At 37.9% G+C, this 13864-nt stretch overlaps 1 protein-coding gene across 3 annotated transcripts in view; it reads left to right on the forward strand.

Moving 5' to 3' along the window:
• CHIC2 (cysteine rich hydrophobic domain 2) overlaps window positions 1-5615 on the forward strand; it is a 48279-nt gene extending 42664 nt beyond the window's left edge. For all 3 annotated transcript variants that reach the window (XM_038398626.2, XM_043513827.1, XM_038398624.2), the window contains one exon: window positions 1996-5615. In XM_038398626.2, the coding sequence (XP_038254554.1) occupies window positions 1996-2046 (51 nt within the window). In that variant the 3' untranslated portion in view covers window positions 2047-5615. The remainder of the gene's footprint in view (window positions 1-1995) is intronic.
• Window positions 5616-13864: the final 8249 nt, after the last annotated feature.

A 13864-nucleotide genomic window follows, 5' to 3' on the forward strand; every position in this document is an offset into this window, starting at 1 on the left:
TCATCTTTTTTTAGGTGAACTTGTATGAAATTGTAAAAGGAGTACTTGTGGCATCTTAGAGACTAACAAATTTATTTGAGCATAAGCTTTCGTGAGCTACGGATGAAGTGAGCTGTAGCTCACAAAAGCTTATGCTCAAATAAATGTGTTAGTCTCTAAGGTGCCACAAGTACTCCTTTTTTTTTTGCGAATACAGACTAACACGGCTGCTGCTCTGAAACCTATGAAATTATAGTCACTTTTATATAGTGGACATTCTGTTAACTAAAGATTTTTAAATATATTGGTCTACTTATAGGACTAAAGTTAAGCTTGTGCATAAGTGTTCGCAAGATCAAGATCGAAGAGTGAGAAATATTTTTAAAAGCTTCTAACAAGTTAGCTGTCGAAATATTTAATATAGTTAGTTTAATCCGACATTGATTTTCCACAGAACTTGTGTTCCATTCTTTTGTCTGTAGCTAGTTAAGATGCTGGTTGTATTAAAGCTGTCTTAAATTTTCCATTTATAAGTTAACTTTAAAAAGAAATGGGGTGGAAAAATGAAGCTAAGACTTTCAAAAATAAATGTGGAAAGTGAGGCTTCCATATCCATATTTTGGCACCTAAATAGGGCTTGTCTACAGGAAGGTTTTATCTGTTGGTCTTGATGCTAAACAGTGTACAAGTTGTTTCACTTCACCAGTAGAAAAAATGACTTGCACCTCTTTAGTTTATTCTAGTTTGAAACATGGCCTGAATTTCAAAAGCACTCAGCACCCAGTAGTCCACTGAGGTCAGTGGTGCTCAGCATTTTTGAAAATCAAACTACTTACTGAGTTGCCTAAATTTATATTTAGAATCCTAAGTTTAAGGCTTTGAAAATCTTGGCCTCAGTGATCAAATCCATGGATTAAACACCCCCTTCCCCCCCGAACTCATACACACCTTTTTATAAAAGACAAATGAGGCATTTATCCTTTAAACAGCCAGCTAGTTTTTTCTATGCACCCAAATGTACCTACTGAGAGTCAGCTTTTTGTCTGTTTCAGGTAATAGGCTTTTTATACGATAGGTTTTTGATGATGAAACGTATTATTTTAAAAAACTTTTAGGAATGCAATTTTAATTGATTCTAAGAAAGGCTACCTCCTTTTACCAGTGTGCTTTGAATTGCACAGTTAGAAACCAATAAAATTCAATTACATTTCTTTGTTGAACAGAGTAGAGTGTTAGGAGTCCCAATCTTACTGATGTGTCAGTAATTTTATGGACAATTTTATGGAGGAGGAAAGTTTTGAAAGAGTAGTTTTTCTTAAGATGCCCTTCAACACACACTAAGGGGTAGATTATATTCAGATATTCAGATATGTTATATTGATGGCCTCCGATAGCAAAATGACTCATACATTAGAATCTAGCTCTGAATATTCATGTTGAAACATAAGTCAAGTTTCCTGTTGCCTACCTGAGAATTTGTTTGATATGGAGATGGGCCTTGAAATTAGTGGAATAGTAATTAGTACTTTTTATGGAAAATCATTAAACTATAAGCATTTTTTTTATTTTCAATTGATTGCAAAACTGATCTGAACTGAGAACAAGCATTTATAGTTTAGTTATAAAGTTATTCTTACATGTATTCATTTTCTCTTTTTAACATCCATATCTTTACATTTTGTTAGAAAAAAATTGAGCCAGTTAGCTGAGTTTGTCAATGAATAATTAGCTGGTGGCTTATTTTAACATGATCCGTAAGCCATATGTTTCTCTATCCCATATGATACTCTGGCTGTTAAGGTTTACTGCCCTTAGATTGGCACATGATGTGTATCGTCATTTCCTAGTGGTCCCTTACCTAAAAAGGGTAACATGGCCCTTGATTGTTCATTCCTTCCTCTCCCCACATTTTTAGATAAATGTAAACAAATGTTGAGAGTGGTTGCTGTGATGAACTTCAGTTAATGGATAAGACTGATGCCAAGTTTCATTAAATTTGTTTTTCTTTTTATACAGGTCATTCTGATAGAATTTTTACCAAAGACACCGATTTTTCGACCAGATTAGCATTTGCTTTATTTATAGAGACTTATCCAAGTATGTTATCTTTCCAACGGTGCCTTGCTTGGTGCTCTCCTGGTGGTGATATAGCATTGGTTCTACAGATTATTGTGGTGGTTTTTGTTATTTTTGTTTTTTAATAACAGCATGTTCTAAGTGCATTTTGTCAAAATTTGCAAAAGTCATTTCATGCAAATGTTAAGTACTACTTAAGTTATTACTTGTACTTCCTATGTTTGTTAATGTATCTTGATTTTCAGAATCTTTTGTGTGTGTGTGTGTGTGTGTGTGTGTGTGTATACATAACATAAATATACAGCTGAAAATAGCCTACAAGCGAGCAGATATTTTTTTAACCCATAATACACATAATGAGTTGATTGTAAATTGTGGAAGTTTTTAATATTTAACCTGTATAACTAAGTAACTTCTATGACCCTCTCCAGATTTTGCCTGTGACATTCTAGTTGTATATTTTTATTCCCCCCCCTTTTTTTTTTGGCCTGGGGGGGAAAAATAGGGAATATCAGCCAGCCACCTCTACTGAGATAAAAAGATATGCTTTTTTGAAACTGTCCATTTTGGACAGTTGTCCAAATGTCAATGCACCATTAGAAGTGTCTGTGCTCTTTTGTGAAGACATCTATCAGCTGGTTCTGAAGAAGTTCTATCTTAAAGGTTAATAAACCAGAATTTGAAGTATTTTACTCAGACTAGAAAAATCATGGAAAGATTTGCATGCATCTAACGATTACTAGAGCTCAGGATCACAAAAATACATTAGTATTGCAACTTATAATGTATATATCTTAATTCAGGTTAATGCCATGTAACCGCTTAACTCTTTACTTCTTATTGTTTAACAGAGCTTGTACACAAGGGTGCAGAAATATTTGTTTTGGTAAATTTATTGTCCCAAGAAAATATTTTTCAGGTTTTTTAGGGCTTTTAAAAATGCATTTATAACCTTACATAGGCAGTTGTTTGAGAGAAACCTTGAAAAATACAGTTCCAGACATAAATGGAGATGGATGCCATGTATCACAAAATTAGTCAAAGCAGAGTACACTGGACAATAGTGAGAACTTAAGAAATGTGCTGGATAAATATTTATTGCACCCTGATTTCTTCCCATTTAGGTTTACAAGGTTTATTTTCTGCACAAATATGATTTTAAAAAACCTGGATATGTGATGTATGCTTGGGTCAGGCCAGTCCTATTTCATTCTGTTACTTATCTCACTTGGTTGTACATATCTTCATATATGTTTGTTTTTAACAGCTACTCAGTAATCTTATTTTTAAGTTTGTTGTTTGTATGTCTGGAATTACTGTACATGAACATTATTGTATGCTAAGAAACTGTTATTCATACATCTGTGGTAGCAAGCAATAATGTGAATAACTATAACAAACAAATATACTCTGCTTAATATTCGTATGAATGAAAAGTTGATATCATGACACAAATACCTTTCTCTTTTTACTCCTTTTTACTCTTTTAAATACAAGGTTCATTTCTCATTAATATATACAAGTACTTGGATGTTATGAACTATTTTTGTATTCTTCTTCAAAATAGTTATTCTCTATAAATCTTCACTAGTGAATCTCATATTCATTGTTTGATATTGGAAGCTGTCTAGAAAGGTCAAGGGCTTTCTCTGAATTATCTTAATCTGTGTTCTCTATATATGCCCCAGAATAGAGATCTTCCATTACTCAGCTTTTATCTATTGATTCCTACTCTCTGCTTTGAAGAAAGGAGCTCTTGTGCTTTCTGTGTAAGCTGCAGGTATGTTTTACTGTTATCAAAGTTCTCAATGGACTGTATAAAATAGCTCTTTCATGGACATATTGTTGACTATCTGTTATCCCTTCCAGTTCCCCATTGGTATTTTATTAATGAAGAAGTGTCTGAGTGGTTTAAAGATTTTCACTTGGGGCATATCTCTTGTAAAGTTCCTATATGTGGTACTACCCTGTGTTAACACAAGCCATGACTGCTCAAGGTCTCAAATTTGTATTAGCCAAATGGATGTCAGTCTCATTTTATCAGACTTTACAGCTCATTTTTGAAACTTCTGTATCACCCTTTGGATATCTGTTGTAGAAGTCCAAATTAGAGCTTTTGTAGATCAAAAACTTTGGAAATTCCTTGATATGAAGGACAAGTCAAAATATCTGAAATGCTCTAAGAAGCAATTCTCAATGTCTCTGACTTGGGATGGCTCCAGAGAGACTCAGGATTTTGGGATCATTGAGGCAGTTATGGTTGGCCAAGATTCTTAAATCCTCATGGTTTCTCCTGTCAAAGTAGACCATTCATCCAGTAGTAGTTATAAAACTTCTTTACACAAATCCCTTAACTTCTGAACAAAAATCATAGGAATTGGAGATGGAAAAGACCTTAAAAAATCATCAAGTTAATCTCCATTGCAGCCAGTAGGGATTTTTTTTAACATAATTTGTAGTGTTTTGTCCAATCGGCAGTAGGTTTACATGTCTCTAGCAATGGTTTCATTTCCTACAAGTCCAACTACCAAAATAAAACAATTTATAGTTTGGGCAGGCCACAAGACGGTGGTAAAGAGAAAAGGGAATCAAAATGCTTCTCTCTATTGCAGGATATTTTCAGGCTGCCCTTTTATAAATGAAAAGCAGTTAACACACTAGACTAGTCTATGTGTTAACTGCTTTACAATTATAAAGGATAGCCTGAAAATATCCTACAAAAGAAAGTAATCTTTCTGATTCCCTTTAACTAGTTAACTCATCAATCTTTGCTTGAACTGTGAAGGCTGGATATACACTTAATTAAAAAGAATACTAATGAGAAATCTTAACACAGTATCTAGTTATGCCTATTTAACCTTTAGTGTGAAAAACTGGTGCTAAGGGCATCAGTGACTGTATTTGAAAGTTATTTTAGATAGTTGATTTATAAATGCAGTTGCCTTTAATTGTTTGGCCAGGATTTCTCTTTCTTTCCATAGTATAAGCAAAGAAAATCAGTTTCTCCATCATCAAAAGATGCACTGTAGTAATTGGGGAAAGGCTCCCATTCCGGAGGGCTTTGAATCAGGCCCTACATGAGAAGTCCTGATGGTATAATATATCTGCAAGAACCCTTAACAGTTGGCCATTGGTTAAGGTTTGAAACTTCCAGTGGGATTTGCAGAGTTTGTAGTGAGCTGTTAATTAGAGGAGGGAATCTTTATAGGTAAAAGTTACATAAAGCTAGTAAGCATTTCAAAATCCGTTTGGTAAGGGTACTTTTTAATAAATTTTACAAGTAAATCCAAGAGTCCCAGTTACACTCATCAGAATAACTGAATTTTTCATTACAATATGCTGTGGATTCTGAGGCCTTGTACTAGTAGAGTTCTAAATATCATAGGAAAGGGTCTAAAAACTGTTTTTCCCCAAATAGTTACCAATTTCAGTGTTGCCAACTCATGATTTTTATCACAAGCTCCTGGAGGCACGTGATTAGGTTAGAGTCTCAGCTTTTTTTTTTTTAAGTAAATTTGTAGCCCTCGTGTTTGCAGGTAAAAGCTTGAATACATGAACCCTAAAGGCTCAGAAACTAGAAGGAAAAGGAAAAGAACCCCCAAATTTATTTATTTATTTAAAATCAAGAGACACTTAAACACATCTAACTTTGACGGGGAGTGACTCATGATTTTGCAATAGTTGAGGTTGGTAATCCTGCAGATTGCTGATCCAGAAAGCTTAATACTGAACAATTTAAAGAGATACATAAATGGGACAAGTACCTCTTAAATCCAGTAACCTGTGCCTGCAGGAAAAAACAGTGATGGGAAGGACTTTAGCAAAAAAAAAAAAAAAAAATGTATATATATTGGCAGCTCTAGTATACACTTCAAAGCACTGCATTTTTATAGATAAGGGCCTTCTACCTCTCTGAGGTCAAATTTTTTAATGTGAAGGATACTTAAAATCAATCAAGGATGCATCCTAGTCTCAAAAGATGTCTTGGATTCATTGTAGGAACCCAGTAGTATGGATGGTGCCTTCAGCCTGGCTGGCTTTGGATCCATGACTAAAACCAAGTTCTTGCTTAGATAATTTGCTATTGAAAGGACGGTGTTTCAGAATAGAAATCTGTATTCATCATCATTACTAATTCGCTCCAATTTCTGTGATTCTTTCCCTAAAACCATCCTTCCCATCCTGTTAAGTGTACACTATATACTGATTTTGTTGGCCACACTTAGGCGAAAATATAATTCCTGAGGCATTAATAGGAAAGATGATAACAGAGCTAATAGGCTGAATGGGCCTGTCTACATGGAAGCTTATTTTACAAATTGCTTCCCAGAAGGTTACTTGGACTTTAGTATGCATGACCATTTAAAATGTAATCAGCCTGTGGCCAAGGCAGCCCACTCCACTGTGTGGTGTGAGGATGTTAAACACAATGAGCATTTTAGATCACCAGATAAGGATAGATGAATTCCCTTGTAGTAAATGCAGAACCTGAATGTTTCCAAGGAAGACTAGTTCCACATTGAAATGCTTTCCATATGCTTCCCCTTTCTATGACAGGTGTGTCTGCAACCTGGGTGAGCCAGGATTTTCTGGTAATGATAAATGCAAATGTTCTTTTTGCTGGGAGACTTAATCAGCGGGTGCCAGTGGAAAAAAGTGCAGTGGAAGCAAATGCTCTTGCTACTGTGTGATGTGGCTCATGTATGCCATATCCTCAGTTATTGCAGTGCTCTAGTTCACTGCCAGATTAATATATTCAGTTTTGCTAGTAACAGCGTGTCAAACTTTGGACTTTGTTATTGACCACTGATACAGATAGCATCATTCTTTACCACTGGAATCTCCTGGAAAAATGGTAGTCAGTGATTTGGTATGTTTTGAGACTAGTTGTTAAAAAAGACTCCTCTAACTGAGTTATGTGTAAATTTAATTTTGTCAGTGTATATCCCCACCACATCACAGCTGGATGAAACAGATTTTTTGTAACCTAGATTGTTTTGTTTAATTGGAAGACACTCTTTTAAAAGTTCATCCAGGCTTATTTCCTACTGCTTCATTAAAATCAGCTTGTCTGGGAGAAAATGAAGTTACACACTCCCATTTGCCCTCAGGAGTCAAGCATTTGTGAAAGTTACAATAAGGCAATGGTGCAATCAAGGTAATTGTAATAAATTTTAGTTAGGAAGGCAAGGTGCAAAAGGCTGAACATAGAGCTTGGTAACAGAACTCTCTGAGTGTACTTAAAAATGAGTTTCTTTCTGTATCAAACGGTATTGAAGGATGAAGGTTATGTCAAGGCTAATTGAATCCCTTTCCTGAGCTTTTGTAGACAATGTTCTAATTCCCACTACATTTTGGGTCTCCAGTAAGTGCCTCATTAACCTTTTTGGCTGTGCCCTAATTGATAGAGATTTCTCCAGCTATGTTATTTATGAGAAACACTTCCACCATAGAGATAAAACAGCTTCTACCTTTCTGTTAAACTAGTTTAAAACTTAAGATATCTAGCTCAAATAGGAATCATGGATAAAAGTGGGATAGCCTTAATTACACACCAATCTCTTCCAAAGCTAGAGCCTGTAATGCATGGTTAATTGTATTGAAAGAAAAATCTTAACTTGTCCATACAGCTCTTGTCATGTGACAACATATATAAGACCCAAGAGTTAGGATCCAGTGAGGATAGCTTAAATTCAGGTAAATGAAGTAGATTTTGTAGCTGGGTGTCTTTTATTGAAATGGAACTGTTAAATGTTCACCTTTAAGGGGCAGATATAACATTTTTTAATGGTTCTTGCAGTTTAATTTTCTCTTTGTAACAAACTTTGAAAATTACTTTGCTTCAAATGTCAAAAAGTAGGATCAATCATTGTAATCTAAAAATTTTGTTTCAATCATTTTTATTTTGTAAAAATGGGGTTGTTAATCCATTTTATAGACGATGCTTTAGCAACCTTTTATAAATCAAAATATGCTGGTGCAGTGTAATCCTAAAATACTTTAAGGTGGGTCTGCATATGGAGGAACTTTCTTAAGGAGCTTTAAAAGTTAGTTTGTGATCTCTTATGGTTACAACACACTTCCTAATCCATCAGGATATGCTTTGTATATATTTTAAAATAGAAAGCTTTTTTCAGAGTAAATTGTTTCAAGGAAATTAGAGTTGTTCAGCATTAAAATGTGTAACTTATTAGATTTCCCTAAAAGACCTGAATTTTGCAGTGAAAATGCTGACCTAGGTTCAACTAAAATAAGGACAATTTACTGCAGATTGTATGGGCTAAATTAATCTCTCTATAACTCATCTGATTAAGTGAAGTTACAGAAAGATACTGTTGGCTGTATATGGTTAGTAAAATCCTGTGAAACACGTTATAAATCAGTAATCCTAAAAATGACCTAAGAGATCTGTTAAACTGGCCAAATAAACAAACTTGTTAAAATAACCATACTGCATCAATCTATGTTTTAAAAATAAATAAATAAATAAATAAATAAATTTACTTTCCATTAAGATTTAGTATCAGCCTCCCAAATACCTAAATTCAAAAGTAATCATGTGACTTAAGGGTATCCTGGTAATAAACAGTTGAGAATATTAGAAGGATTGGAATGCTGTGACTTGATGATATTAACGTTACTCTTCAGATATTTTAAATCCAGGATGAGTGACTGAAAGCTTAAAGGCCAGTACTATGTAAATGCGGAAGGGAGGGAAATGAGTGAGGAGAGGATAATTTTAAAACTGTGCAATTGTAAATATGCACATTTAACAGTATTTTACCATGTCTGCTACTATTACTGAAGTTAATCTCTTGTTGAATTTTACAACTTTATTTAATGCATCAACCTTCTGTTATTTTTTTCTGACCTGACCCAGGATTGGAATGGATTCCAATACAAAACCTTTTTAAAGCATTTAAGTTGTATGTATTATAAACTAATAAAATAATTGTGAAGCTATTTACTCAGGCTTATTTTCTTTTATAAAGCATTGAAAGCTGTTTTATGGCATAATAGCTTATTTTAAGTGTTGAGAGACAAGGTGGGCGAGGTAAGAGCTTTTATTGGACCAACTTCTGACAGTGAAAGACAAATTTTCCTTCTTACACAGAGCTCCTCCTCAGGTATGTTTTAAATCATATCAAGTTAATACTTTAAATCTGATTTCGATAGAATGAAAAATCAATTTTGAGTGATTTACTGTTCATAAACTCTCTAGAACTGCAGCATTCAAACTGGATAGTCTTGCCTACACTGAATTTTTCAAACTAGCTTTTATTTAACTCTGTGGCTAAAGTTCTTAAGTATTTCATACCAGAGTGCTATTGGTATTGGTATATATTACCATTATGGTGGAGTAAATAATACCATTGTTAAGGCTGTGTATCAATTTTGTTTTATATATTACTTACTTACACAGTTAATATATTATTTCCATCCAATTGACAAAGTCACCAGCTTATTCCCATCAGAATCATTATTGTTTCATTACTTCATATTAGGCAAATCTACCAGACTGTCTTACAAAACCTAGTAATGTTCCTTAAACTGAACCTTAATAAGCAATATTAACTTCACTTCTATCCAGTGCTGTGAGGAGAGCATTGAATTTAATCAGCCAACTTATTTCTTTATGTGTGAAACATTTTACCCTCTTGGGTTACTCTGTTTAGGAAATCCCTAACAGCCTCTTTTTAGATATATTTAAAAAAACGCCCTGGAACTATTCTGAAGCATGCAGGGTGTTGCAATTTCAGTTTGCAAAGCGGTATGATACAATGTCGCTGAGCAGAAAAGCGCACGATAGATTTAATGTAGCCAATTGTGTACTTCTGAAAAAAAGAGTAACTGTTCGGTGCGAGTTAATTTTGGATTTTTTCAGCATCTCTCTTTTAGGCTTTGTGGTGCATTCTTCTAGACAAATGCGTATTCCATGTGGGCCACTGTTCTGCTAAATGCTCTCAGTTCTCCCTTTGCAATCAAGATTATGTTGCTAAGGAGATTTTGCTTTTATTGGTGCCATTGATTTGTGTTAATACGTTTTGAATACCTCTCGGTATTCTTCCCTAGACAAGGCCAAAAGAAAAACTTCCCCGAGTTTCCCGATTTACATTACAAATGGAGCGGTGGTGTAATGAAGCCGATATAAAGTGGGCAGTTGAAAGGGAACTAAAGAAGGGCACTCAAGTGAGAAATGAAGAAATGTGCCGAGTGCAGTCTGCGGGCCGCCTTCGGCCCAGCTGCAGGAACTGGCTGCTCCGGCCCGAGGGGGACGAGCGAGCGCCTCCCTCCGTACAGACCACCCACTCGCCGCTCTCCGGGGATTACCTCACTGCGCGCAAAGCCGCTCTGCCGGCCGGGGCACGCTCGCGCAGCGCCGCGGCTTCCCCTGGGGGTGCCCCAGGCCAGGCCGCTCTGCTCGCCGGGCTTTTCCCGGGAACCCGCCCGAGCGCTGCCTGAGGCCGTTTGTCTTGGCGGGCGGGAGCTCCCCATCGGACCCCTCCGTGCTGCGGGGACCTTCCTGGGGGGACCTCCGTGCCCGCTCGGGTGGGGCGCGAAGGATCGGCTGTGGCCGGCATGGCACACTTCCCTGCCCGGAAGCAAACGGGGAGAGCGGCTACCGCGGGGTGCCGGCGCTTTCCGTTAGAAAACATGGATTCGTGTCCGAGCCCCCCCCCCCCCCCCCGGCCAGCCAAACCCCACTGCCCCGGGCCTAATAAACAGTGAGCTGACTCACTACTGCAGCCGCCGTGCTACAAAGCAGCGCTAACAAATGTACTTGAGCATAAGCTTCCGTGAGCTACAGCTCACTTCATCGGATGCATTCAATGCATCCGATGAAGTGAGCTGTAGCTCACGAAAGCTTATGCTCTAATAAATTTGTTAGTCTCTCAGGTGCCACAAGCCCTCCTTTTCTTTTTGCGAATACAGACTAACACGGCTGCTACTCTGAAAAGCAGCTCTAGTTGACACAGCTCCTCTGACGCCTGCAAAATCAGGAGCCGGCGCAGGGCCCCACCGGCTCCCATTCCTCCCAAGAGGAGTTTTGTCAGAGACTTGAGCAATTTGAAGGCAAGTGCTCATCGGCACGTGACGAACTGGGGGCTCTTTAATGTTTGCACGGAACCAGCAATCCCCCCAGGCGAGTCGGTTTTGGAAAAGAAACGGTGGTCGCAACTCGTTCCTGTGCCAGCAGGATCGGTGCACGGTGTCCGGCATCGCTGCAAAGGTAGGACCTGGTCAGATCAGGGACAGAGGGTGGTTTCCCCCCTACCTCCCTTCAGCCTTATGGTTCTCTTTAAAAGACCTGCTGGGCGAAGCGGGAGTTGGTTGGGGTGGTGGCGCTGCCAGGCAGCACTGCTAAAGGAGGACCAGGCACGTGTGAAAACTAACACGGTAAACACCGCATTGGCGGACAGGCACGAGGTATGTCGTCAGGATCTAAGCCGTCAGCGCAGTTTCTAACCCGATGCAACCAGAGGACTGAACATAGATGTTTAGTATTGATGTTGTTTGTCCCATCAGGTCTCCAGGCATTTTCACTCCCTTCCTTCCTTGTCCCTCGTCACATCAACTTGTTTGTTTTTTCTCCTTCCAAAATGTGCACAGCTGAGGAGCGATTTGACCCTTTTTAAATATTTGACCATCATTACACAGTTGGCTTGCTCATCTTTTTTAGGACTATGGGCTATTAGCAGTGAGTATCTCACTGCCTTTGCTTCTGCCAAGACATTCATACAAAAATGCAATTAATTAGCAATTCGCTTTGTAGACATTCACCAGGCAAACTGTTCGTTCTGCTACGGAAAGCGCAAGGCTCAAGCTCCGGGTTAGGTTTTGGTTTATTGTTTTGAAGGGGGGTTTCAAAGGAAGGAAACAAAATGTAACCCCGCTTTCCAAGAAAATGAGCCATGCTTGCTTCTACTAACCCTCCTCTAACAAAGGAGTTTGATACAACCAGATCAGAGAACCAGAGTCAATAATACCCTGTGAGCAGCCACAGCCCAAGAGCTCATGCTAGGCTAGAAAAATGTCCTTGTTTTTTCAAATGTACAATTGTTTACATTGTGTTAGATGTCTTACAAACTGAAAAAATGAGCATTTTCACCCTGAATATCAATCCCTCTCTTTAGGGATATCATAAGTGCAATAAAGCAGTGAATATGTGCTGGCTGAGTGACTTCATTACCTTTCACTTCCTTATGAAGGCGATGATAGCCATAGCACTGATGGTGTCTGTGTCTGTAGTTAAAGAGAGGGTAATTTAGCTCTAGTCCATTCCATTTCCATGCGTTCCACTTTTTCAGAAGGCCGTAGAAAGGATTAAAAATAAAACTTACCCTCCTTTTGAAGATTTGGTACTAACGTATCAGATCTTCAACTGTTGAAGTGAAAACATTTTTGTAACAAGCGTATTTCATTCCCAAATTAATGGGAGCAGGTAGGAAATTCAGTAGCCAAGCCTAGTAGTAGATGTTACAGCATTCTATATAATAGAACACCTTTTCTTCTTCCCTACCTCTTATAGCAAAGGAAGCTTTTAAAATTATTTATGCCTTTCTGCACAATTCAGAGAAAAAAGCCCAGTTTCAAAAAGGGAAATCACAGCGGCTGTATAGCGGTAGCACTGTGAAATCTCCTTTAACAGATCCCTTCCCCCCTCCCCCCAATTAGTAACACTTGAACAATATTTTGCACTTTCATTTAAGAAAGTCAAAACACTTAATAACATAACAACGGCCATACTGGGTCAGACCAAAGGTCCATCTAGCCCAGTATCTTGTCTTCCGACAGTGGCCCGTGCCAGGTGCTTCAGAGGGAATGAACAGAACAGGTAATCATCAAGTGACCCGTTCCTAGTTTCTGGCAAACAGAGGCTAGGGACACCATCCCTGCCCATCCTAGCTAATAGCCATTGATGGACCTATCCTCCATGAATTTATCTAGTTCTTTTTAGAACCCTGTAATAGTCTTGGCCTTCACAACAGGAGGACATTTAGGTATTTGGGACAAAAATGGGGGATTGGTCCTGCTTTGAGCAGGGGGTTGGACTAGATGACCTCCTGAGGTCCCTTCCAACTGTGATATTCTGTGAACCTCAACAAATGTGAATGAAGCCTCACTTCAACTCTGTTATGCCCAATATACTGTTGGGTTAGCTGAAGCCAAGTGATGTTAAGTGAGTTGTGGGCACAAAGGACATCAGTAGCAGAGCCAGGAAGGAAAACCCAGCTCTCCTGAATCTTAGTCCCACATTCTAGTCACTAGATCAATTCCTTCCCAGAATAATTCAGATGAGCAGTTTTTCTGTTTTTAAGCTTACTAATTATTTTATAAAGTCCAATAATTGTTGCTTAATTTGAACTAAACTAGCTAAGAGGCTTAAAAACAGTGTAGTCTTAACAAATACGAATTTTTCCAGTATAAGTTGTATTTCATATACAGTTTTACAGATCACAGGTGACTCACTTCATGGCACTGTTCCCTCTAAGCTGTGCGCGTGCGCACATAGACCCTAAACCCCGCGCACATGGCGAAACTCTGTGCACACAAAACTTTGCACAGAAGCACAACAATTTGCACAAAAGAAATTTTTTGCACACACAGTCTGTCAAAAATTTACACAGAAGAAATTTTTTGCACACACAGCCTGTCAAAAATTAGAGGGAACATTGCTTCACAGTATGTTGTGCCAAAAAGGAAATAGAGAACAATTGGATTCTCTTTCTTTTAAATCTTGCACTTGTAGTGCACCAGAGTGCTTATGTACTGCTTATTCCATGTACATGGTTTGTTTTGGGATTGC

The sequence above is a fragment of the Dermochelys coriacea genome, chromosome 4 (genome assembly GCF_009764565.3).
Source record: "Dermochelys coriacea isolate rDerCor1 chromosome 4, rDerCor1.pri.v4, whole genome shotgun sequence".
Taxonomy (NCBI): domain Eukaryota; kingdom Metazoa; phylum Chordata; order Testudines; family Dermochelyidae; genus Dermochelys; species Dermochelys coriacea.